Source organism: Antedon mediterranea, chromosome 4, assembly GCF_964355755.1.
Source record: "Antedon mediterranea chromosome 4, ecAntMedi1.1, whole genome shotgun sequence".
Lineage (NCBI taxonomy): Eukaryota > Metazoa > Echinodermata > Crinoidea > Comatulida > Antedonidae > Antedon > Antedon mediterranea.
In genome coordinates, this window is record NC_092673.1 from 11283158 (window position 1) to 11309905 (window position 26748).

The 26748-nt window shown below is 33.3% G+C and overlaps 1 protein-coding gene across 7 annotated transcripts in view; it reads right to left on the bottom strand.

Moving 5' to 3' along the window:
* The window catches only part of LOC140046644 (phosphatidylserine synthase-like), a 98001-nt gene extending 78847 nt beyond the window's left edge, over positions 1 to 19154 (bottom strand). For all 7 annotated transcript variants that reach the window (XR_011844819.1, XR_011844818.1, XM_072091346.1 and 4 more), the window contains exons 1-3: positions 18905 to 19154; positions 13975 to 14069; positions 12568 to 12612 (exon numbers count right to left, since the gene is read on the bottom strand). Coding sequence is in view for 5 of the 7 variants with exons in the window: in XM_072091346.1 (XP_071947447.1) it covers positions 12568 to 12612; positions 13975 to 14069; positions 18905 to 19077 (313 nt within the window). In the remaining 2 variants the exon portion in view is untranslated. The remainder of the gene's footprint in view (positions 1 to 12567; positions 12613 to 13974; positions 14070 to 18904) is intronic.
* Positions 19155 to 26748: the final 7594 nt, after the last annotated feature.

A 26748-nucleotide genomic window follows, 5' to 3' on the forward strand; every position in this document is an offset into this window, starting at 1 on the left:
TGTTTTTGAATTTAACTGTTTGAGTGCGGTTAGTTAGATATGATGTGAACCACTCGATGCCAGATGAGGATACACCACACCGAGTCAGTTTTCTAAGCATGATCTTGTGGTTGACCGTGTCAAAAGCTTTTCTTAAATCTATGAAAACTGACCCGGTGAGGCAACCCCCATTCATAGCATCGAGCCAGTTGTCACATGTGTTAGTAAGTGCTGTAGTGGAAGAGAAGTGTTTCCTAAAGCCTGATTGGTTATCTGAGAGAATGTTCTGTGCTGTAAGATAGTCATAGAGAGGATTGGTAAAACGGATATAGGTCGATAATTGTTGAGTTCGTCCTTGGCCCCACTTTTGTATATGGGAAAAACTTTGCAACTATGGCAATTTTTAGGTCATTTGGAAAAATACCAGATGAAAGTAAAAGATTACAGATATATGTCACAGAAGGCGTAATAACAGGGGCTGCCAACTTGAGCAATTTGATAGGGTAACTGCAAAAAACTGCAATTGCAAAATAACAACAGACGTGCATGTTAAACTTTAAGAATCGTAAATTAATTTAATTTATATTTTTAGCGGATGTTCTGACGTCACCATATGGCCACCTCAAATTTTAAAAATAGAATTGTTTTCGCTTTAAAGAAAGATTTTTGCAGATGTTTGGTCTCGTTGAGAACAAGGCTGTTTACGAGCAGCTTACCGAGCCTTAACAAGTTAGTATTGTAGAAATTACAAATAATCCACCTCTTGATTCAGATTGTCTTTCAATGATGTTAAGCCTAGCATGTGGATTGCATTATTCCAATGCATTTTATTAGCAATAGTTATACTTCGCACTTTTTAGGCTGATCATACACCTCAACTGTATATAACAGTTTTTTAAAGATATTTCAGGTACTGAAATCAGCTTCCATCAATTTATGCCTTGACATTTTCATATATTTTAATGTATCATTTATTTTGTAGACTTGAATAGTTTTATTATTAATAATATATACTGACTTTAAATGCAATAGTTTCATTATATGCATCTAAATACTTTAATACTGTATGGACATGTATAAAGATTGCATTTATTGGTGCCAACTACTGTTTTTTTTCAGTACATTTGGTGCTATAACCATCTTCACTAGACTTTACAATATCTTAAATTTTATATATTCTTTATTCAATTTAATCATATGCAATAATTACTACTTTATAGTTATCCAGTATGTAGAATGTATTTAGTATAATAAATGTTTTTCTTCTTAAAATATTGATGTGATTTATTTGAATTCCTGTCATATAGGTAAAACATGATATATTGTAGAGGAATACATGCATTATTGATGGTTAATTAATCATGGGGAAAATATCCCGTAACATTTTTTTGGGATATGACGCTAAACGTATAAAGTATAATTTTATATGTAGCATAGGATAAGTTTTCAATTTTATCAAATAAGGGAGCGTGCCCAAATGTTTTTACTCCGTTAATAGACTTTTAAATGCGATAATAATATGCAAAACGTTAATGAGTTGGGCGGTCTGTACTCAGCAGAGCGTATCATGGTTAATACTGTACAATGAAATTGAATTTACTATCTAACGCGTACAACGGAAGAACAACGTCCGTTGTTTTCGTCCGTTAAACGCCGACCTAACAGATCGTTTTTATATTCGTTAAACGCTCATTTAACGGACCCTTGTACTGACAATATCACACCACACATTACAGAGTTCTTCAATACAATAATATCTAATAATAATATGAAGATCGACGCCAATTGCTGTAGAAAGGGCCTTGAAACTGCAGATGATGTGGTAAACCGTCATTTCGACAGCAACAAAATGCTGTTAAAACAACCTTACCCAACATTAAATTATCAGCATCTACAATTCCACAATTTTTGTTGAACATTTTCAACTTATAGAACATTCCTATAATATACTAATTTTTTGTTTAGCATGCTTGACGTTAATTCTTTTTTTATTTTTTACCCCGTACACTTGACCAAAAAAAAAAATGGCGAAATTGTAAACACGGATAAAACCCCGACTGTCATATCGATAGTATCAGCATGTATAGCCTTTATGGACGATGGTATGGACCAAACAATATAGAAACCGGTCGCCGTCTATCTAGAGCTAAAACATTTACTGACTGTAGCTGCCGCGCGAGTTAAGTGTGTCCAAAAACAGAGGAGGAAACTTTGGGCGATATGACGTCACGTTATTAGCAAGCACATGGTTTTTTATCACCGCGAAGCGATGTACAACACGCACCACAGTGTTTTTGGCCAGCCTCCGTCATGCTGCTGCAAGGGTGTCATGTTTATTACAAAATACTAAAAAAACTGTGTACATTAACAATTATTGTATTACGTAAATAAATCATTACTTTAACTATCGCTGACCTCGAGTGTGTCCAAAAACAGAGGATGAAACTTTGGGCGATATCACGTCACGTTATTAGCAAGCACATGGTTTTTTATCACCGCGATGCGATGTACACACGCACCACGGTGTTTTTGGCAGCCTCCGTGATGCTGCTGCAAGGGTGTCATGTTTATTACAAAATACAAAAAAAAACTGTGTACATTAACAATCTATTTAGGCCTAAATGGTGTAATAGGCAAAACACTTACCGGTATACACAGTATATACTGTATATAAAATAAATATATAAAAACAATGTGCAATTGCCTTCTTGCAGTAGGGAGGCGTCGCAAAAAAGGGAATTCCCCTACTTGCTCTCAACCAAGCGCGAATTTCATATTCAGTGCGTTGTTCCGTTAAACGCCGAGTTAACGGACGATAGATGACAGATACTGTAGAGTATGCATCATTCGAATACCCATCATTCCCGGAGTTTACTGAGTTTTTGTGTCCGTTTAAACGCCGAGCTAACGGACGATAGTATTAAATGACAGCATAATATAGAGTATAGCATCATTCCACAGGTTACTGAGTTTTTGTGTCCGTTAATAAACGCCGAGCTAACGGACGATAGTATTAAATGACAGATAGAGTATAGCATCATTCCACAATTTACTGAGTTTTTGTGTCCGTTAAACACCGAGCTAACGGACGATAGTATTAAATGACAGATAGAGTATAGCATCATTCCACAATTTACTGAGTTTTTGTGTCCGTTAAACGCCGATCTAACGGACGATAGTATTGAATTACAGTAGAGTAGCATCATTCCACAATCTACTGAGTTTTTGTGTCCGTTAAACGCCGATCTAACGGACGATAGTATTGAATGACAGCATACAGATAGCATTATTCCACAGTTACTGAGTGTTTGTGTCCGTTAAACGCCGAGCTAACGGACGATAGTATTGAATGACAGTAGGCCTATATAGAGTAGCATCATTCCACAGTACTGAGGCTTTATGTCATATACAAATAACAATAAATCTGGGGAAAAGGCAGAATCCCAGAAAGATACAGGATCTTTGGTGGGTGTCACGAAACCTAAGACCACGAAAGCTAAGACCCCCTAAGACCTAAGATCACGAAAGCTAAGACCCAAGACCTAAGATTACAAATATTTATCTTTCGCACCTGCCTTGTATTTTAACTCCCAACATTTATTCTGAATACCACACCTTAGAATTGGCACTTTCATGAAAAAGAATCACATAAAAAGTAACAAATACATTTTTAAATTGATGATTTTACAGACGTTTTTCTCGCACACAAAATGACTAGCCTACAGTACAGTAGGCCTACCCCATGTTCAATGTTTTTGTTTCTATGGAACGTCAAAAGAGCAAAAATTATATAGAGGGCTGAAAACTCTGTGGAGTCCATCTACAGTGTGGATGGAACAATGTAAAATTAAAATTGTAATGATAATAGTATAATCATGCAAGTACGAGGAAATAAATACTGGCAAATAAATTTTAATTAAAAAATCATGATAAGTTTTTTTGTTTCGTTTTCTTTCTGTTTTTATACTTGTACTATTATTGTTGCTCTTTTGGCGCTCCATAGAAACAAAAACATTGAGCATGGGGAGCTCGAGGAGTTACATTACAGTATACACAGAAACACATCTGTAAAATCATAAATTTAAAGGATTTATTTATTTGTTATTATGTGTTTCTCCTTCTGAAAGTACTTAAAGTCCTAATTTTAAAGTGTGGTGTTCAGGATAAAGTTAGTCAACAAATTTGGAGTCAAAATACAAGAAAGGCAGGTGCGTAAGAAAAACATCTTCTGAACCAACACAATGGAGTAAATATACAAACAAACACCCCGTCAAGTTTGTTTGTTGTAAAGAAAAAATATACATTTACTCAAAGGGCGAAAATAATGTGAGTTTATCTATGTTTTGCGGTGGTATTAAATTATATTTATGGTAATAAATGAAACCTACTGTGTTTAAAATTATGTATGGATAAACAAGTATTGTTTTTAAGCTGTAGTATATCTTAGAATTTGTAATCTTAGGTCTTGGGTCTTAGCTTTCGTGATCTTAGGTCTTAGGGGGTCTTAGCTTTCGTGGTCTTAGGTTTCGTGACACCCGATCTTTGGTTGCTTATGCAGATTGCAATCAGCACATTTTTTTCCGTGAGAAGAATTCCTGGCGTTAAATAAAGTGTACCTTTCGAAATCCATGTTCTTCACAGTCTGAACTGATACAGTAAATTATTTTTAAAAATGTTGTCTGAAGTGCAAATCTATATTTGATTGTTTAATTAATGAAAAAGAGTTGAAACCGTCACAAAATGGCTCAGTCAAAGCAAAATTATTTAACAATTTTAACGAGAGGAGGAGCTTATCTTTCTAGGCTTTCTTTGTTATTAATTGTTTAATAGTATGTACAGTAATCTAAACAATAGCTACGCGATTGTCTGGCGGTGTACTTTTAACGAATCGTTCATTATGGAAAGCCAAACCCGCCAAAAATACATAATACATACCATCCACCAATAATTAATTCGTACAAAATTCAAACCATCCAATATTATCTCATGCAGTTCAATGAAAACTTAAACCATTCACCTAGTATCTACACCATCCAATACAATGTGTGACCATCTACCACTAGCCCAAACGACAGTACGCCGAACAAACTACCCATAACACAAACCATCTAAAGAATGTTGAGCCCAGGCAGCAATAATTGAATTAATCTAACGTTAATACAAGTATATATTAGCCAACTCATTTATCAACATTTCATGTTGTTCATGAACATTTCAAACAAAGCATCTTAATTATAGTTCATCGAATTCTAATTCTAATACATTGCCTGTTTTATACACCGTTCGTCTGTTCAACAGTTTAAACAACTGTTTTGCACACGATACGCCCGTTCGTGAGTTCAAACCATGATATTTGAAGCATCGACTTTCCAAACAGCGATTTTTCGCACCGAACGTATTTTCTTGAGTTAAAGTGGTTGCATTTCAATCACTTACTTTTGAAAAGGGGGTTTTTTTCCGTAGTGTGTAATATTAAATCAACCACAACCACAACCGTAAGATGAGAACATTTTAGGAACAATGGACATGTTAATTGTAACAGGCCCACAAGCTAAATTATATTATTTCATTCTGTTTTTTTTTTTCATTATTTAAGTTTGTGATAATGTGTGTAACCAGGGAGATGTAAAATAAATTTATAAATTAGTTTACATCTCCCTGTGTGTGTAACGTAGGCCTAGGCCTAAGTAAGTGTCATACAGTCGTAAAGTTGACATTCACCCCCCCGCCCCTCAATATTAAATCGGCGCCAACAGTTACAATTTAACAATAAAACAATAAATGTGCGAACAACTACCGTTTAAAACTTGTCGAGTGGAATATCTACACTTTACATGCGTAAATGCGAATGATGTACAAAACTGACTATGGAAAGTATGAAAATTAAAAAATAGTATATCAACTGACATATACGTAAGCAGAGCCAAAAACTAACGTTTGAAAAGTTGTCGAATGAAATGTTATCACATGAAATCACGAACAAGCGAACGGTGTGTAATACTGGCCAATCGAAAGTAGGTGATTGAAATGCAACCACTTTAACTCAAGAAAATACGTTCGGTGCGAAAAATCGCCGTTTGGAAAGTCGATGCTTCAAATATCATGGTTTGAACACGAACAAGCGAACGGTGTGTAATACTGGCCAATCGAAAGTAAGTGATTGAAATGCAACCACTTTAACTCAAGAAAATACGTTCGGTGCGAAAAATCGCCATTTGGAAAGTCGATGCTTCAAATATCATGGTTTGAACTCACGAACGGGCGTATCGTGTGCAAAACAGTTGTTTAAACTGTTGAACAGACGAACGGTGTATAAAACAGGCAATGTATTAGAATTAGAATTCGATGAACTATAATTAAGATGCTTTGTTTGAAATGTTCATGAACTACATGAAATGTTGATAAATGAGTTGGCTAATATATACTTGTATTAACGTTAGATTAATTCAATTATTGCTGCCTGGGCTCAACATTCTTTAGATGGTTTGTGTTATGGGTAGTTTGTTCGGCGTACTGTCGTTTGGGCTAGTGGTAGATGGTCACACATTGTATTGGATGGTGTAGATACTAGGTGAATGGTTTAAGTTTTCATTGAACTGCATGAGATAATATTGGATGGTTTGAATTTTATACGAATTATTGGTGGATGGTATGTATTATGTATTTTTGGCGGGTTTGGCTTTCCATAGTTCATGGCCTAGCTCTCTGTATTCGCGTCAATATCATGTTACATCCAGGGATAAAAAATGCGGTTTTTTTTTTCAGGTGAAAGTCGGCTATTAGAAATTTAGACACGTGTCGCCCGACGTACCAGGCTAAAAAATACCATGAATCGGATCGTAAATAGTATGCTTAGACCTATATATTTTTACTTTACCGTGTAGGCCTAGGCCTATATATATTTTTATTTTACGGTAGGCCTAGGATACAGTATAATACATGATTATTTTAATAAATATAATTATAACATAACACTAGATTTAATTCGTCACTATGACGAATTATAGGTTATATGCATTGATTTAAATAAAGATAATTGATTTTTAAAAGATATATTGATTGATTGATTTTCTCAGAATCTTTAATTATTTATAATATATGATAGGACCTTGCTAACGCGAACACCATAGCCGCTATCACAATCCGATCAAAGATCCATATGCGTATAATGTCAAAAACCACATTTGTTGTTACATAATAATAAAGACATAAGTTAATTTTTATCTAGATTTCATTATAAATCATGTGTATAATCTATACACTAAGAAATAAATTTGAACAAGCAATACGGATAATAAAAAAAAAATCTTATTTCGTTTCCCAAGGTGAGACTCGATCTCGGTACCTTGAATGCCATAGACACGAGCACAGACCATCGAGCCATACACAACTGACTAAACGTTGTAGAAAAATTCCTCCGTGTATTTACTATGCAGTAACCACTTTGGTGCAAATAGATTATTACATACCGCAATGAATTATAATTTTTTACTATGATGACATCTTTAAAATGTAAACAAATGAAGCACTGTCAAACTATATACTTTTAACTTTAATATATGAACTTTTGAAGGAAGAAAGTTAATGTTAAGTTTGTTATTTTGGCCTAAGAAAATGTCATAATTTGTTTGATTGTCGAAATTATTTTTTTTAAATTTAATATGCAATTAATGATGACTTAATCAACTTTAGAAAGATTGTAAAACAGAAATCGGGCAAAAAGAGTGCGCATTAACGTTTAACGCGCAGTGCGCATGCAAAAATCTGCGCACTCATGGCAATTTTTTAAACGCTTAAAATTGCCTGAAACGTACTCTAATTACAGCGAAAATAAATTTTGACAATTTTGAAAATTTTAAGCGCGCGTACGCAAGCGTTATATGCGCTACGCACGTAATTGTATTGCCATATGATGAAATGTGACCTGAAATTTATGAGTACCAAATTTTGTTTAATTGTGATTCATGCTTGTGAAGATATGATTACAAACGTGATTTCGTAAAATCGCGCGTAGACCGCGTAATTTTTGATTGCTCATCGTGAAAATATAACCACATCGATTCCTGGCCATAAGGAATATACTCTGAAAACTTGACTTAGCTAGATGAAACTGATGCCAAGATAATTCACGGACAAAATAGTGCTAAGGAAAGAATAAATAAACTAGACATGAAACTCGTCACTTTGACGAGTTAGTTATCCGCTCGACAAACGCCACGTGCACGTCATACGTTAGAATATTGCACACAGAAAAATATTAAGGCATTATGACCTGAACTGAAGAATATGATATGTTGTTATTTCTGAATTCTGTTATTTTGTGTCATATACATAGTATACACAGTACAATCTGTATACATATCACAAACAGTGTAAAATAGGTGAAATTACGGGACCCGTATTTTATTGTAATTTTTGACATCTTGACGGTTTCTAAATGAAATGCAAAAGTAGAAATTTCAGAATGAAATTATCTCAGCAACAACATATTAACGTGTAGAAGAAATTTGAATACGTGAAATATTGATGCGCGCTCTTTTAAATGTAATGAAATATAACGCAAAAGATGAAAATACGACTTTTTGTATTTAACTGGCCATATGATGACGTCACAACATTCGATTGGCAAAATTTTCACATGATTTTGTATCTACAATACAATAGCTTCCTGAAAACGTTTTAATCGTGATTATCACATTTTATTCTTACGAGCTATAACAGATTAAAATTTACTGTAAAGATGAAATTAATGACCAATGTAATTTAAATTTTTAGGCATGATGACGTTAAAAAAATTAAACAAAATTTAATTCATGCAAAAGATAGTTGATTGTCCTAGAATATATTAAAATCGGGGTGAAAATGGACAACGAATAAGTGGAGATGCGCTCTATTAAATGTGATGAGCTATGACGAAAGAGACAAAAATCCTATATTTTATATTCGCGTGGCCATACGATGATGGCACAATGTCCGGTTAGCCATATTAATGCATGATTCGATATCTACAACTCATCAACTTCCAGAATATGTAATTAAAAAAAAGTTCTCCATGTAGTTTAGAATCTATGACTGTTTAAAAATAGGCATAATTTTGACGAATTTTTGAACTTTTTCACCAGAAACGCGTGCAAATTATTTAATTCGACGTGCTCGTATGACGTAATTTTAAGTCGAAATTGTTTAAAAGTTGGTAACATTACTATAAAAGGCTGAAAAAACATAAATCACGCGAAAAAAATATGTTTTTAACGCTACGTGTGAACCGCGTGCGTAAAAAGTTTCGCGCGCGTGGGAATTTTTGACATGCTCAAAATGACATGAAACGCATAGAAAGTTGATTAGAAGTTGATTTTTCGCACTATAAAATTTTAAACGCGCGTGCGCGCGTAACTTTTTGTGAAACATGCTATTTTTAATCCATAGAAAGTTTGCGCTTGATGTGACTTAAATTTTCACAAAGTGTCAAAACAAAATTATGTTTCGTTTTTAGTCTATGATCAATCATTGAAATTCATAAAATCGCGCGTAAGTCACGTTGCGCAACTCTGACGTCATTCAAAAATAGGAGGTGCACAAGTTCACGTAAATGTCGATATGTTGACAAAGTTACGATATGTTCTGTTTACACGTTTTAGAGAAACGCGACGCACAAAAATGACAGAAGGAAAGAAGTATAATACAGAAAAAAAAAAAAAATATGATGAAACAGGACGATTACAAGGAGTTATCCGCTACTAAGCGGATAACTAATAAATAAAGATTCTGACAGAATCAAGAGGTTATATGCATGATAATGCATAAACCTAATAACATACGAGCCCAAAAAGCTATTAAACGAATTAACAATCGTGTTAACAACCCGTTGTAACAACAATGACCGGACTGCTAATAACCCGTTATTTTGAGTCATAGGATTTCACGCAACATACCATAACAAGGACTGTTAATAACGCGTTGGAATCATCGTTACGCAACACTGAACGGCATGCCCGGTCTCCCGTTAATTACGCGTTAAACAATGGAGTGATCACAACAGCATAGTAGCTAGTAAAGAAGGAGGGCTTGATATGCCTCAATGAACACGCCCAACCCCATGTAAATTAGCTTGCATATAACGGTAAATCGTTAAACTAGTTGCGTTACAACAAGTTAAACGGAGGAAAAACATTTGGGCACGCTCCCTAAAAGTCATAGAAATTGACGTAAATGACGGACCGTTGAAAAAATCTGCATTTAAAAAAAATTCCACCTAATTATATATGCGTAGACAAATTTGACACCTTTCCTGTCTTTTAAATGCGGGTCATTCCATGCCAACTCAACAAATGGGATGGCTGGGTACCCCTCAGATTTCCTTGAAACTCACATAATATGCAACTATATGTCTCACGAACACACCAAAAATTTCAGTTGCCAACTCCAAGTCGTTTAAAAGTTATGGCCATTTGAAAATGTGTCGTCGAATTTTTGGTCTTAATAAATTACCTTTTTGTAAAGTTGCATTTTTAATTAGCCATATTTTAAAAACTATTAAAGCTAATAAGCTGAATATTGATACACTGACATAATTTTGGTCATAGATTAAAAATATGAAAAAAAAATTGCTGTATCTCAATTAATTTTCGAGATTTTGATCCCTAGAAACCCCAATTTATTTTGTCGCAAACAGCTTCGGCAATTTTTACCCCATATTTAAATATGAAAATACATTTTTAAACTGATTTTTTCCTATACATTATTAATATATGGTGTTAAATGTATCAATACAAAAAAGTTCATCATTTTAAAAATTTATCCTAGGGGTACACTGCGCGTCAAAAACTCACTCGGGACACAAAATACAAAAAATCATTACTTTTTCATTTTGAACTTTGACCTTGTGGGCAATAATTCCCAAAATTGAAACTCATCATATAAGTTCATCAATGCATGATTCAGCTATGTACCAAATACCAGTTTGGTGTCTTTATTCCTTCATGTCTAAATATGACTATTAAATTTGTTTATTTTTGTTTTGCATTTTGTGTATATTTATAGCAATTTCAATGTAAAATGTGCTTTTCGGAAGATCATAATTTCAGTATTTTATCTCCTAGTGCTATCAATACATTCAATTTTAGACAATTTTAGTAGACTGCTGTGTAGTCATGGATACATGGTACATTCAAATCAAAACTATTTTTCAAGTGACCTACAGTATACAATGTAACAATGTAAGGGTTTCATATCATTGAACTAATTCAGATTGCTGAAATTAATTTATAATAACAATACAATAAATTAATAATAATAATAATAATAATATAATATATTTTTTATTTCCCTGCTCCAATTGAAGTTGTAAAGCATAGAAACACATTTACTTTAATAAGGTGATTCATAAACTACAAATCCCCCATAACCCTGCTCATTACCATACTATTGCAGTTGTGTGCTTTTTTACTTGCTTTGAATATTGTCAATATACAACGTTGTTAATTGAATAACAACATTTTAGGCAGTGAAAAAAGTTTCATAAATCCAGCCCCTGAGCTATTTGTACTATTTAAAGTAGTGTCTAGTAAAAATTAAGTCTGGGCTATAGTAACTATTTTAGCCAAACTAGACCATGGTCTAGCATATTATTTCAACTTTTTACAGCTCTACAATAAGTCATTGAGCTATCGCTGGATGCTCAGTGTACCATGTGCACCAGGTTACTACCGTAAGTATTGACCATTCAGAAACAGCCTTTCTATAGAGGGCGCATAAAAAACTGAGAGCTCTATGTGGGGTATTGCTAAACACTGCAAACCCCGCAAACCTCCAAAAAAACATAGCAAACCCCACCGAACCAACATAAAAGTGATTGAATCATGTAGTGTACAACCCACTGTGTATATTATTGTTTAAAAAAAATTAAATTTCTACTGTTAACAACTTATTTTTGGGGTAAAACAACATTTTTTTGGTCAAAAATGATTGCTAAACCCCGCAAACCTCCAAAAAACTATAGCAAACCCCACCGAACCAACATAAAAGTGATTAAATAATGTACTGTACGACCCAGTGGGTATATAAATTATTAAATTTCTACTGTTAACTACTTTTTGGGGGATAAAACATCATTTTTTGGTTAAAAATTAGCAATCATTTTTGACCAAAAAATGATGTTTTACCCCAAAAATAAGTAGTTAACAGTAGAAATTTAATATATTTTTTTTACATGGATATACCTAGTGAGTTGTACACTACATGATTCAATCACTTTTATGTTGGTTCAGTGGGGTTTGCTATATTTTTTTGGAGGTTTGCAGGGTTTAACAATCATTTTTTACCAAAAAAATGATGTTTCACCCCAAAAATAATTAGTTAACAGTAAAAATGTAATATTTTTTTACATGGATTTACCCAGTGGGTTGTACACTACATGATTCAATCACTTTTATGTTGGTTCGATGGGGTTTGCTATGTTTTTTGGAGGTTTGCGGGGTTTAGCAATACCCCTCTAGATACCCCTCTATGTGTGCATAGTTTAAATAGTTTTAGTTTTAAATATTTATTTCGAGTATATATAATATATTATTAAAATTCATGGAAGCTTACCAAATACAATTCTCCATATGGCCGGATGTGGTCTTGTAAATGGTCCTGAAAAAAAAAATGAAAATAACTAATTAATTTATTAACATTCATAAAATGTTTCTATTTTGTCCCATTGTTTTTGTCGGTATACATATTACATTTGTTTATAAAAATTTAATATTTAAAATAAATAATACTCACACACAGTTTACAATCTTTTGAATTACAGCTTGTAAACATTATACTGTTGTTATTTCTATGACAGAACCATAACCATTTACCTTTTATGAACCTATAAATTATATAGGTCCATCTATATATAAATTATGGTTAATTCTGACATAGGCGAGCACAATGCAAAAACTTCGGTATAAATCTCCACCTTGGATACCTACCTTATCTATACAGATGTACCGCGAAACGTAGATTTTATAACATTAGTTATTAAATTATTAATAATTATTAGGATGGTAGTTTTTTGTTTAGTTTAGAAACAAACCGCGCGCGCATGTGAAGGTACAGTACTTAAAAAATAAAAATTATTCTGCAAATTAATAAAGATCAAATTAAATATACGCCATAAAGAATCGGAATATATTGTGGGGAATAGTATTATAAAATTACATAGGGAGATTTGATGATAAGACATTTTGTTTAAAATCGAGTGACATCCCGATAGCTGAGTTTTATTGAGTAAGCTGGCAGGAATAACTGTAGGCTATCTGTGTCCCGTTAGGACCAAGATGTCTGCCCATGTTGCAAGCCGTAATGTCTTCTTTCTTGGGCCGAAACGGCCCACTCTGTCACGGCAGTTAGTTTCAAAAGATGTTTAAATTAAATAATGTATTAATAATTATTAGGATGGTATTTATTTGAATAAACGCCTCTCCAATAAAACATCACTTTGAATAATAATCCCCCCCTCCAACCCAACTATCTAATAAACGTCCATCCACATTTATAATAACACAATTATACTATTTGTAGTAGAATTCATCGCACTGTTATCTACAATTTACCAAGCATTTGTTATTCTTTTTTACCACTTTTCATATCTATTAGAGGATTTCATTTGATTATAAATGTTACCATATTATTAAAACTAAAAAATTTAACATCCCCTTGAATAAGCACCTCCCTCAAATGAACTCCGCCTCCCCACCTCCGCCTTATAAGGGCGCTACCAAACAATAAACACTATACTTTAAAATGTTGTTAATCATTTAAGACACTGTGAAACAAGAGTAGTTTAGTTGGGTTACGAATGTCAAGCATTTTCAATAATGGTAACCGACAGAAAACGTACAAGGAGAACATTATCATTCCGAGAACCATTGTCTACACTTCTTAGAGGGGGAGCAAGCGAAGCGAGCTCACCCTCTAGTGTAAGTAATTAAGTAAGTAATATTTATTGCTTGTACTACTTACCATTAGGAAATGTTAAGAGACTGATTAGCAGAAAGAAAAATGCCACACAACAAAGTCCATTCCAAATGTTCTGTTCTGAATTTTCTTCACTGGTTCTGTATAAAACAGTAAATCAATTGTTATTGATGTTATATCATACATAGGCTACACGTATTGTACCTTACATACTTAAGTCCAAGGTACAGCCATGAATTTTAAATATAATATAGATCTGGTTAAATGAACATTAACAAATATGTGTAACAGAAATTATGACCAACACAAATTTTCACTTAAAATTGCCAAAAACTACTACAGTATAAAATCTAGATATACTTTTTTCAGTAGTTTAACCAACTAGATGGTTCTCTAATAGTAATACTCAAATTCAAATGTACGCAATGCTTAGTTGGGTCTATAATATAGAAATAAATAGACTAAAATTAGCACCCTGAGAATTACTTCTGAAAGAGAAACTAGTCAAACATTAGGGTTGTTAATTTATATATAGATGCAGGATTTAAACAATTTTAAATTGTGAGGACTTTAATACGCAAATCAAAACAAAATTAATGAACAGGAAAATAATGTAGATGAAGTAGGTATATGAATATGGTATAATCCTTAAACGAATGTAAATGTTATGCATGATTTAAAATAGGGAAATTGCGCAATTTAATGACATTTCATTCTTTTACCTGCATTTTTTATATATGCATACAGATTTCAATGACCTTTGGTTTTATCAAATACTGAAAATACCATGCGTAATTTGAATAGTGATTCATTTTGACACAAAAATTTCAAATTGCATTTGCTCAAATCACATAACAGAAATACATTCAAATTTTCTGCGCAATTTGAATATCGCAGAAAATCCTCATCATTTTTTAAATTACATACATTCATACAAATCACACATAAAAGAAATAAATTTAATTAATTAAAATAATATAAAATCTAATAAACTCAGTTCATTCGGTTTTGTAAATTTACTGCACCAAGCTGATAATAATAATTGTCAGGAAAGGTCGGTATGACAGTGCAACTAACGCCATGCGATCTTTGCACTGGCTTCCAATGTCTTATAGATGTCAATTCAAAATAGTGTGTCTTGTATGGCGTTCGCTTAAAGGCTCCACTCCAAGTTACCCGAGAGATATTCTTACTGTGCGGAATGTTTCTCGCAGTACTCGTTCAAGCACCAGCATTGTTAACCTGACAATCCCACGAACTAAACGAAAGACATTTGCTGACCGTTCGTTTGCCGTAGCAGGACCCACAATTTGGAACAGATTACCAAGTCACATTAAACACTTAGACGACTATAATCAGTTTAAAAAACATTTAAAAGCACTATATTTCAAACAATGTTATGATACCGATTGATGTGAAGCACAGCTGATTATAATTAAATGTTGTATAAATGTGCGCTATACAAGAAATAATAATAATAATTTCTTTTGAAATAAGAGGACAACTATAAGAGACTTCAACAATTTCAACGGTATGGAAGTTACTATCTCCAGCAAGCAGCGACCACGTTTCAGTCCTGCATCCCCGCACATTATGGAAGTTACCATCTCCAGCAAGCAGCGACCACGTGTCAGTCCTGCATCCCCGCACATGATGATTGTGGTTTTTTTTCCCTCAAAAACAGATTATTTCAGTCTGTATTACAATATATGTAATGTTATATCTTCAAAAGATTTTTAGAAAACCATGTGACTATTTAGAATTAGGTTATCATTTTTAATAAAGGATTTATGATGATGATGATTTGCACATTTGTAGAATTTCATTTGCACATTTACGTAAAATATAATGGACTCATAAAATAGATTTTGCGATGCACCTGTGACGTCACAGCAAGCGCTGGCGGCGATATCCTTAATCTCCCTACATGTACATACAGGTTTTTATATGGCGCCTTGTAAATGTTATACAATTTTTAAGCAAATTACTCGACTCCATACTCTACATAGGCATAGTTGGACAGAAAGATGGCTGGTGTACACTCCATGTGACTGGGTAGTTGGGTTTGGAGGCTATAATTCTAGGCCTCTACTGCAGTTTCGCACCACACTGTTATATCTTCGATTTCTCATCTAAATTTTTTCCGACAGTCACACCCACATCATACAATTTTGGGCCATTATGTAACATGTTCACATGATTTAGCCACCATTAAAGTATCCTTTTCACAATAAAAAATGCCTTGAATACTTTGATCTAACTGGGGCCATTTCAGAATCAGAAAATTGCCAGAAATCAATGTATGTTTTATTTTCCGTCTTTATTTTAAACTATAGAGAGTGGTTTTAAAGAACCATATGCTGTACATATATCAAAACGGCGAGGAGATGAGTTCGTACATATAACATTTTATTTTTGTTAAACAATGCTGTTCACAATCATAAACCATATAGGCACATTTCAATTTATGGTGCGAGTTTTGAAAATTATTGACATTAATTAATTAATTAATTACTGTACGACAAATTTTATTTTTTTAAGCTTTCTAAGAATCGCGCGCGCAAAAACGTGTTTTTGCGCAGTAATTTTTTAAAACACGCAAACGGCCTAATTCATGCTCTAAATTGATCAAAACTTAATTTTGAGCTTTTTAAATTTTTAACGCGCGATTTCACACCCTACGTGCGTGTGCGTTTTTATTTGCTAATATTTTTACTCTTGATCTGAAGTTCAATTAATTTCATTAATTTGTGATAATGAATTATGGAGATATGATTGATAATGTGATTTCACAAAATGGCGTATAAATGACGTCACGGTTAAGTGATCACGCTGAAAAGCTTATTAGGATTAAGTTACAGTATTTGAAAGATATTGTGAAATTTTGGTAATCATTGACTTTAAACTTTTTGAGATAATTGTTACACAAAATAGTGTACAGAAACAATAATAACTTTAAAGATTTCATACAACAATAGGTGATCATTTTATTCTAAATGATCACCTAATAATAATAATCAATCGGGAGAAAAATGGCAAAGGGTTTCCTACTTTCTAGGATTTTTTATCAGATAATCTATATTGTTTTGACAACACTTGTAACATGACCACAGTCCTGATTTTGTCATTTTTCCTCTAACTGTAATATTATTAATAATAATAATTTATTGGAAACTTACTTTTACAACAGTGGTACACTTCGATTATAAAGGTGCATTAAAATATTAATAATTATTAATGAAATATTAATTTAACCTCTATTATATTACGCCAGTTGGAAAAACTGCCTTTCAAAATTAAAAATAAATATTTCTTTTTTCTTTATAGTTTCTACATTTTGGGGAAAATAAAGCATACATTCTGGCAATTAATTGTTAAAATATAAGATGGCAAATATTTTGCAGTCTAGGGGTGGATTGCTATAAAACAGTCTTAACTGATGGTCTTAACTCCCCGATTAAAGCCGGCTTTATCAGATAGACGGTCTTACTAAAGCCACCCCTGTTAGACTATTGCTATAAACAGTTTTAGATAAGACCGTGTAAAGTAACAAATTGAGGGCGTACTTTGCACGTAAAATACCAAATAAGGTAATGTTCGTCACACTTGTTCAATTCACAATCATAACAGTACTCTATCAGTAAATCTATTCTAGGCCTAAAATAATATTTTTTTTAAATGATAAATAATATGTAAAAGCAACAAAAAGAGAGGTTTCAGACTGTTTTTTAAGATTCCTTCGAGTAGGCTTTAATTTTAAAGACCGCTTACAGGTTAGACCGCGGTATAGCAATGGTCTATAACAAAGACTACTTGCTACGTCACGAATTATAGTCGGCTAAGCGCTAAGACCATTTATAGACCGCTTATAGCAATCCGCCCAAGTATGTTGACAGCAGAGAGATGTAATAAATCAACGGATGTGCTCCAGCCTACATATGTGACATCATTACTCCGTCAACCAACTCTTCGCTTCGTTCATCCAGCAGACTTCTTCTTAAACCTGGACCCCGTTCCAGAACTCGGTTTTACGGTGATCGTGCTTTCGCTGTCGCAGCCCCAAAACTCTGGAACACTCTACCCCTCGAAATACGCTCATCAAAATCTGTTATCACATTTAAAACTAAACTCAAAACTCATCTCTTCAGAGAAGCATAATCGCACGCTACTACTTGCACAGATCTTGGAAACACAGCGCTTTGAAACCTTTGTCTCTTGCGCTTTATAAATGTTATTTATTATTATTATTATTAATAAGCGGAAGGCTAGTGGGCGTACTCCAGACTGAAAAGTGATTCCAACAGAAGGGGGAACCAACAAGATGGCGGCCATAAATGTGTTCAAAAACATTATTTAATATAAAAAATAACAGGTAATACATTAAGACCACATAAATTACAACACATATTCTATCAAATTAAATATATTGTTAATCGCAATGGAATGAATAATTTCTTGGTAATAAATTTAGCATTTTTATATACGAGGATCATATAGAATGCGTACGCGTTTATACACTTAACACGATGCATATCGTTCTTTGCTCAACACAGGCGCATACTGTAGCAGCAGTGCGTATTGATTGCGCGCGTAGGGCATGTCTGATTGGTCCATTGCAGCCGCCATCTTGCTGGTTCCCTCTCCATGGAGAATCATCATTTGAACTGCAATAACATTATCGGCTATTATATCACTGGTTGACTGAAGTGACAGCGAGTTCAATTCAGTCATCGTTTAAAATGTTTAATAGAAAAGTATTGTTATTTAAAAAAATTTACTTCATAAGTGGTCCAATCGTAATAGACATGTTACATAATAATATTATGCTTTGAGTGTGAAAATTTTTAATTTAGGTGAGAAATCGAAGATATAACAGTGTGGTGCGAAACTGTAGTAGCGGCCCTCTTATGCTACTGTATTTTGCCTAGACTAGAGGGCCTAGCCTAGGGCCAGGCCTCTACAGTACCGTACGTACCGAGTAAATGCGAAAAACACAGTTGCGAAAAAAGCACCAAATAACAGAGTAAGCGTATGAGGCTTGTAAAAAAAGTCGAGAGTTATATCATCCACTTCTTGTTCATTTATAAGACGAAAATGATCACTAATCTCTGATGATGTTCGTCTGTGTCCCGTCCTAGATCGACCCATCCTGTTTTTTTTTTTAAAGAACGTTAATTAAACGTATAACACAAGAATCTCGTGTTCGTCCGATGCCGCCCATTCAACAAAGCCAGCTCTCACAATATCGCGATCGTACAGTAACGGTTTCTGCCATGCTGTAGTACAGGGTTAAAACCACAGAGGTGTTATAAAGCGAAGGCTAGAGGGCGTACTCCAGTTTGAATAGTCAGAGCCATAACATAAAGAGTTGCGACTTTTAATTAATTCCTATGTAGAGTAGGCCTATATGGGCAGTGAGTCCTTTGTTTTTAAAATGTATAACGTTCAAAAAGGCTTTAACTATCGAATTTAATATCAAAATAATCAATTTGTTTAAAGGTTTTTGTTAAAATAATAATAACATTATAAAATTACTGCAAACATGATTTAAAAAATATCTTTAAAAACAGCGCAATAAGTCCCATTTGACTGTCAATCTAGACCGATTTTATAATACTGAATTCGCTGTCATATAATCATTGAATTATTATTAAAACAGTCCATATAATAGAAAAGTTTTTGTTTGTAATACTAATAGGATACAATTTGTTCACACTTGAAGAATCTAGGCTTGATGAAGTGACCCCCGCCCCCAGACTTGACCTTAGCTATAAAATAAACTAAAGTGACAGAAATTGAGTCTGTTTAGTATAATAAAGTAATATTATTTAGACATCATTTTTATTTAAATTATTTAATAAGCACATCATCTTTTACAGATTTAGTATTTTTTATTTTTCAATTGCACAATTATGGCATATCAAAGTATGAATTCTTGTTGTATTTTACTTCAAAAATACAAAAGTTATTCACTTCTGTTTCAAAAAAATAATATTTATTCACGTATAAAAAGAGAAAAGAAACGTTTAATTACAACCCCAAAACCACTGTCTGACAGACAATTTAATTATTTTTTGCTTTAAAAATTACATTTTTTGATGTAAATAATTGTTTATTTCGTGAATAACTATTATGTGACAATAAAATGACACATTCAAAAACAAATTTGAAATAAAAAATATTTTTCAGGGGACAATATCCCTTTAAAACTGTTATGTCAACAAGCGAGCAGCGTTTTTTGTAAGAAATATTTCTTGTTTATTATATATACCGTAAATCTTCTAATTGTGACCCTGGGTTAGTAATCTTTGATTTTTTTTTTAGGGTGGGTTACTATTGTAACCCCAGAAGTTAAGGTCACGCTATAGAGGGCGTTCATAGAATGTAATATTAGCTCTGCTAACTTTTCTGGCTGTTTACTTTCTTTTTGATTTAGCTTTTCGCTTTTTTTTTGTATCTCCATTGAGATCCAGCAACTGATACCAACAGCATTGTCATTTTTTCAGTAATTTGCCTTTGGATTTATATATATATATAAAAAAAGCGAAAAGCTAAATCAAAACGATAAAGTAAACCGCCAGAAAAGTTAGCAGAGTTTCGGGCAACACTAGCCCTTCATGTGCAAGTGAGGGAATTTGGATAAAGTCATAGCATAAGAGTTGGCAAGTGCTGCCTGGGTGGACAGGAATAAAAGAAATATAACAATCAGCGCCATGAGCAATGAATGTTGGAATGGTGCTATATAAATCGAACGATTGATTGATTGATTGAAACAGCGTGTTAAATGGTAGGTGGAGACTGAATAAGAGTAGAAAACAAAGAAGGTAGGCCCCTATAGCTTGGTAGATATATAAACAATTTTGGAATGGAACTAAAAAAAGCTAAAATGGTGGTTAATATTGAAACTTAAATTTTGGTAGTCCCTGGTCAATGGAATAATTTTACCGATCTGGGAGTATTGTTCCTAATGTTAAGTCCAAAAGGTTTTGTGGGTTTAAGTAGTAATTCCCAGTGGTTTTCTTTGCCTTTGCGAGTTTTGTCGCTCCATTTGACATCGTGGTCTATTGCAATAACTCTGAAATTTGCAATAGAGTGACCAGCTGAATTAAAATGTTCGGCTACAGGTTCATCAAGCTTTAATGTTTCGATAGCTGATCTGTGTTGTGTCATTCTCATACGGAGAGTGTTTTTTGTTTCTCCGACGTACTGTTTGCCACAAATATTACAGTATATGAGATAAATGACGTTTTTGGTTAGACAATTAATTGATTGTCTTATCCGAAAAATGCGGCCAGTTTGGTTACTCTCAATTTTTTCAGTAGAATCAACCAATGAACAAGTTTTGCAAGATTTTCCGCAAAGGTGACTGCCCACATTTTGGCTGTCATGAGAGTTAATTTCACTCTTAAATTTGGATCTGACTAATATGTCACGAAGGTTGGAAGGTCTACGAAATGCAATAATGGGTGGTTCCGGAAAAACCGCCCTGAGACGTTCTGTGAACTGTAGAATGGGCATATGTTTCTCAATAATAGCCCGTAATGGAGGCAACCTAGGGTGATAGGTTGTGACCAATGGCACTCTGGTCGAATTTTTTGGCTGACGTGGTTTGTACGTCAGTGTTTGACATCGAGGAATATCTTTTGCTTTCTTTATAGCAGTTTCGATATATTCCTTCTTGTAATTTCTATTCCGGAGATGTCCGGTTAGTTCTTCGGTACGATTCTGAAAATCTAAATCTGAAGAACAGATACGTCTGATACGTAATGCTTGACTGTACGGTATGTTTTTAGTACAGTGTCGGGGGTGACAACTGCTAGGGAGCAGGTACATATTTTTATCCGTGGGTTTACGGAATAGGTCAGTTTTGAGTGTACCATTTTTTATGGTCACTATAGTGTCCAAAAAAATCAACGCTACTAGTGGAATTGGTAGCTGTAAATTTTATAGTTGGGTGGACTAAATTAATATTGAGAAGAAAAGATTCCAAATTATCTTCACCATGGGTCCAGATCATGAAGATGTCGTCAATGTATCTAAACCAAACTAGATTTAATTCGTCACTATGACGAATTATAGGTTATATGCATTGATAATTAAAATAAAGATAATTTATTTTTAAAAGATATTTTGATTCATTGATTTTCTCAGATTCTTTAAATAATATATAATATATGATAGGACCTTGCTAACGCGAATACAATAGCCGGTATCACAATCCGATCAAAGATCCCTCTGCGTATAATGTCATAAACCACATTTGCTGTTACATAATAATAAAGACATAAGTTATTTTTTATCTAGATTTCATTATAAATCATGTGTATAATATATACACTAAGAAATAAATTTGAACAAACAATACGGATAATAAAAAAAAAAATTTATTTCGTTTCCCAAGGTGAGACTCGATCTCGGTACCTTGAGTGCCATAGACACGAGCACACACCACCGAGCCATACACAACTGACTAAAAATCGTAGAAAAATTCCTCCGTGTATTTACTATGCAGTAACCACTTTGGTGCAGATAGATTATTACATACCGCAATGAATTATAATTTTTTACTATGATGACATCTCTAAAAATGTACAAAAATGATGCACTGTCAAACTATATACTTTTAACTTTAATATATGAACTTTTGAAGGAAGAAAGTTAATGTTAAGTTTGTTATTTTGGCCTAAGAAAATGTCATAATTTGTTTGATTGTCGAAATGAATTTTTTTTAATTTAATATGAAATTAATTATGGCTTAATCAACTTTTGTTCCCTTAGTTTAATAATAAATCATACATAAGATACATAAACTTCAAGAAAATTAAATAAAAAATATGTGTTCCCGAGCATTCTGACGATCTATATTAATTTTAAAATTTAGCATATTTTCACCATTTTGTTAACTTACACGTGCGTAGCCTGTCACTTTTGACGTGCTCGTATAAGGCAATTACGCGTTGAAAAGTGAATAAAATATGATGATATTATTAAAGAAAGGTTGTACAACCGAAATCGGACAAAAAGAGTGCGCATTAACGTATAACGCGCAGTGCGCGTGCAAAAATCTGCGCACTCATGGCAATTTTTTAAACGCTTAAAATTGCCTGAAACGTACTCTAATTTCATCGAAAATAAATTTTGACAATTTTGAACATTTTAAGCGCGCGTACGCAAGCGTTATATGCGCTACGCACGTAATTGTATTGCCATATGATGAAATATGACCTGAAATTTATGAGTACCAAATTTTGTTTAATTGTGATTCATGCTTGTGAAGATATGATTACAAACGTGATTTCGTAAAATCGCGCGTAGACCGCGTAATTTTTGATTACGCATCGTGAAAATATAACCACATCGATTCCTGGCCATAAGGAATATCCTCTGAAAAATTGACTTAGATAGATGAAACTGATATCAAGATAATTCACGGACAAAATAGTGCTAAGGAAAGAATAAATAAACTAGATTTAATTCGTCACTATGACGAATTATAGGTTATATGCATTGATTTAAATAAAGATAATTGATTTTTAAAAGATATATTGATTGATTGATTTTCTCAGAATCTTTAATTATTTATAATATATGATAGGACCTTGCTAACGCGAACACCATAGCCGGTATCACAATCCGATCAAAGATCCATATGCGTATAATGTCATAAACCACATTTGTTGTTACATAATAATAAAGACATAAGTTAATTTTTATCTAGATTTCATTATAAATCATGTGTATAATCTATACACTAAGAAATAAATTTGAACAAACAATACGGATAATAAAAAAAAAAAATCTTATTTCGTTTCCCAAGGTGAGACTCGATCTCGGTACCTTGAATGCCATAGACACGAGCACAGACCACCGAGCCGTACACAACTGACTAAAAGTTGTAGAAAAATTCCTCCGTGTATTTACTATGCAGTAACCACTTTGATGCAAATAGATTATTACATACCGAAATGAATTATAATTTTTTACTATGATGACATCTTTAAAATGTATACAAATGATGCACTGTCAAACTACATACTTTTAACTTTAATATATGAATTTTTGAAGGAAGAAAGTTAATGTTAAGTTTGTTATTTTGGCCTAAGAAAATGTCATAATTTGTTTGATTGTCGAAATTATGTTTTTTTAATTTAATATGCAATTAATGATGACTTAATCAACTTTTGTTCTCTTAATTTGATAATAAATCATACATATGATACATACACTTCAAGAAAATGAAATAAAAAATAGGTGTTCCCCTGCATTCTGACGATATATATTAATTTTAAAATTTAGCATATTTTCACCATTTTGTTAACTTATACGTGCGTAGCCCGTCACTTTTGACGTGCTCGTATAACGCAATTTCGAGTTGAAACCTGAATCAAATATGATGATATTATTAAAGAAAGGTTATACAACAGTAATCGGACACAAACAGTGTGCATTAACGTTTGATGCGCAGTGCGCGTGCAAAAATCTGCGCACTCATGGCAATTTTTTAAACGCCTAAAATTGCCTGAAACGTACTCTAATTTCATCGAAAATAAATTCTGACAATTTTCAACATTTTAAGCGCGCGTACGCATGCGTTATATGCGCTACGCACGTAATTGTATTGCCATATTATGAAATATGACCTGAAATTTATGAGTACCAAATTTTGTTTAATTGTGATTCATGCTTGTGAAGATATGATTACAAACGTGATTTCGTAAAATCGCGCGTAGACCGCGTAATTTTTGATTACGCATCGTGAAAATATAACCACATCGATTCCTGGCCATAAGGAATATACTCTGAAAACTTGACTTAGCTAGATAAAACTGATGCCAAGATAATGCATGGACAAAATAGTGCTAAGGAAAGAATAAATAAACTAGAACTTAAACTCGTCACTTGAGGACGAGTTTGGTTATCCGCCAGCAACAAAGCGTATCTTGCGTATTCAAGTACTTCCAAGTTATGACTTTTCCAAAAAAAGTAGGCTATTCAAAATTAAAACTGCCCTCTCAGTGTAATAACCAACTAAACCCTTTTAATTAATTGTTTTCCCGTGACGGGACTCGAACCCGGTACCTCTGATACCAAAGTCGGTTGCATTACACATCGAGCCATATGACCACCTGCTGACGAAAATCCGAAGAAAGAGTCCTCGTTCATTCGGTATGTCGTGAACCCCCTCGATGCAAGTTGATTATTACATATCAAACTTAAATCATAAATTTTACTATGATGAAATCTTCAAAAATTTTAAACGCTGATATTTTATGAAAGTACATACTTTCAAGTTTGATATATTAACATGTAAAGAAAAAAGATAAATGTTATGTTTATTGTTTTGCTCTTTGAATAAGTTTATGTTTGTTTGATGATAAATATTTCAAAAATTATATTTAATATGCAAATAATGTAGCCATCAAACACGTTTTAGCATTCAACACTATAATAAATCAGACCTATGATTCATACACTGCAAGTAATTAAAATAAAAAATGGGGGTAACCTTGCATTCTGATGAACTGTGTCATTTTTAAAAGTAGACATATTTTGGAACATTTTCACAATTTGTTGACGTTTTCGTGCGCAACCTGTCATGTTTAACGTGCTCGTAGAACGCCATTTCAAGTTGAAAAGTGAATAAAATAACGTAAAATTGTTAACAGAAGATTTAAAAACACAAATCGTGTAAAAGAAATGCTCATACCTGTTCCCTGCGCCGTGCGCGCGTAAAAATGTGCGCACCAGTGGCAATTTTTTAAACGCTTAAAATGACCTGAATCGTGCTCTAATTTAATCAGAAATTGATTTGAAGCATTTTAAAATTTCAAACGCCATTTACGCGCGCACTTTCTAATGTTACAAATTGCGATAGCGTTAAAAAAGTTAACTATTGATGTGAAGCAAACGTGGCTGAAAATGACGTTAAAAAATATTCATTTGTTTCGAAGTTATAATCAATTTAAGATTTTCAGAAAATCACGCGTAACTTACGCTAAGCGGCTCTGACATCGTCAAAAAGCTTGGCTGGACAACTTCAGTAAAATGTCTATATGTTGAACAAGTTACAAAATGTTATGTTAACGCGTTACAGAGAAACAGCGTGCACAAATTAGGAGCATTTTAAAATTTCAAACGCAGTTTACGCGCAGACTTTCTAGTGTTCAAAAATTTGCTGAAGAGCGAAAAAGTTAGCCATTGATGTGAAGAAAACGTGGCTGAAAATTTCGTTAAAAAATATTTATCGGTTTCGAAGTTATGACCGATTTAAGATTTTCAGAAAATCGCGCGTAACTTACGCTACGCGGATCTGACATTGTCAAAAAGCTTCGCAGTACATCTTCAGTTAATTGTCTATATGTTGACCAAGTTACAAAATGTTATGTTAACACGTTCAAGAGAAAACGCGTACACAAAATCTGAGAAAGAAAGAAGAATAATAAAAAAAAAAAGTAACACTACAATAACAAAGGTTATCCGCTTGAGGCGGATAACCAATAAATAAATAAATAAATAAAGATTTTGACAGAATCAAGAGGTTATATGCATATCATGCATATAACCTAACTAGACATGTAACTCGTCACTTTGACGAGTTTGGTTATCCGCCGCGCAAGTGGTGCAACATTAACATTAAGGGGATAGGTTGAGGACAAAAGGAAGTGTTCACGTTGGCATTATGACCTGAACTGAAGAATATGATATGTTGTTATTGCTGAATTTTATTATTTAAATTCATATATAGTATATACACAGTATATAATCTGTATCCATATCACATACAGTGTAGAATAGGTGAAATTACGGGACCCGCTATTT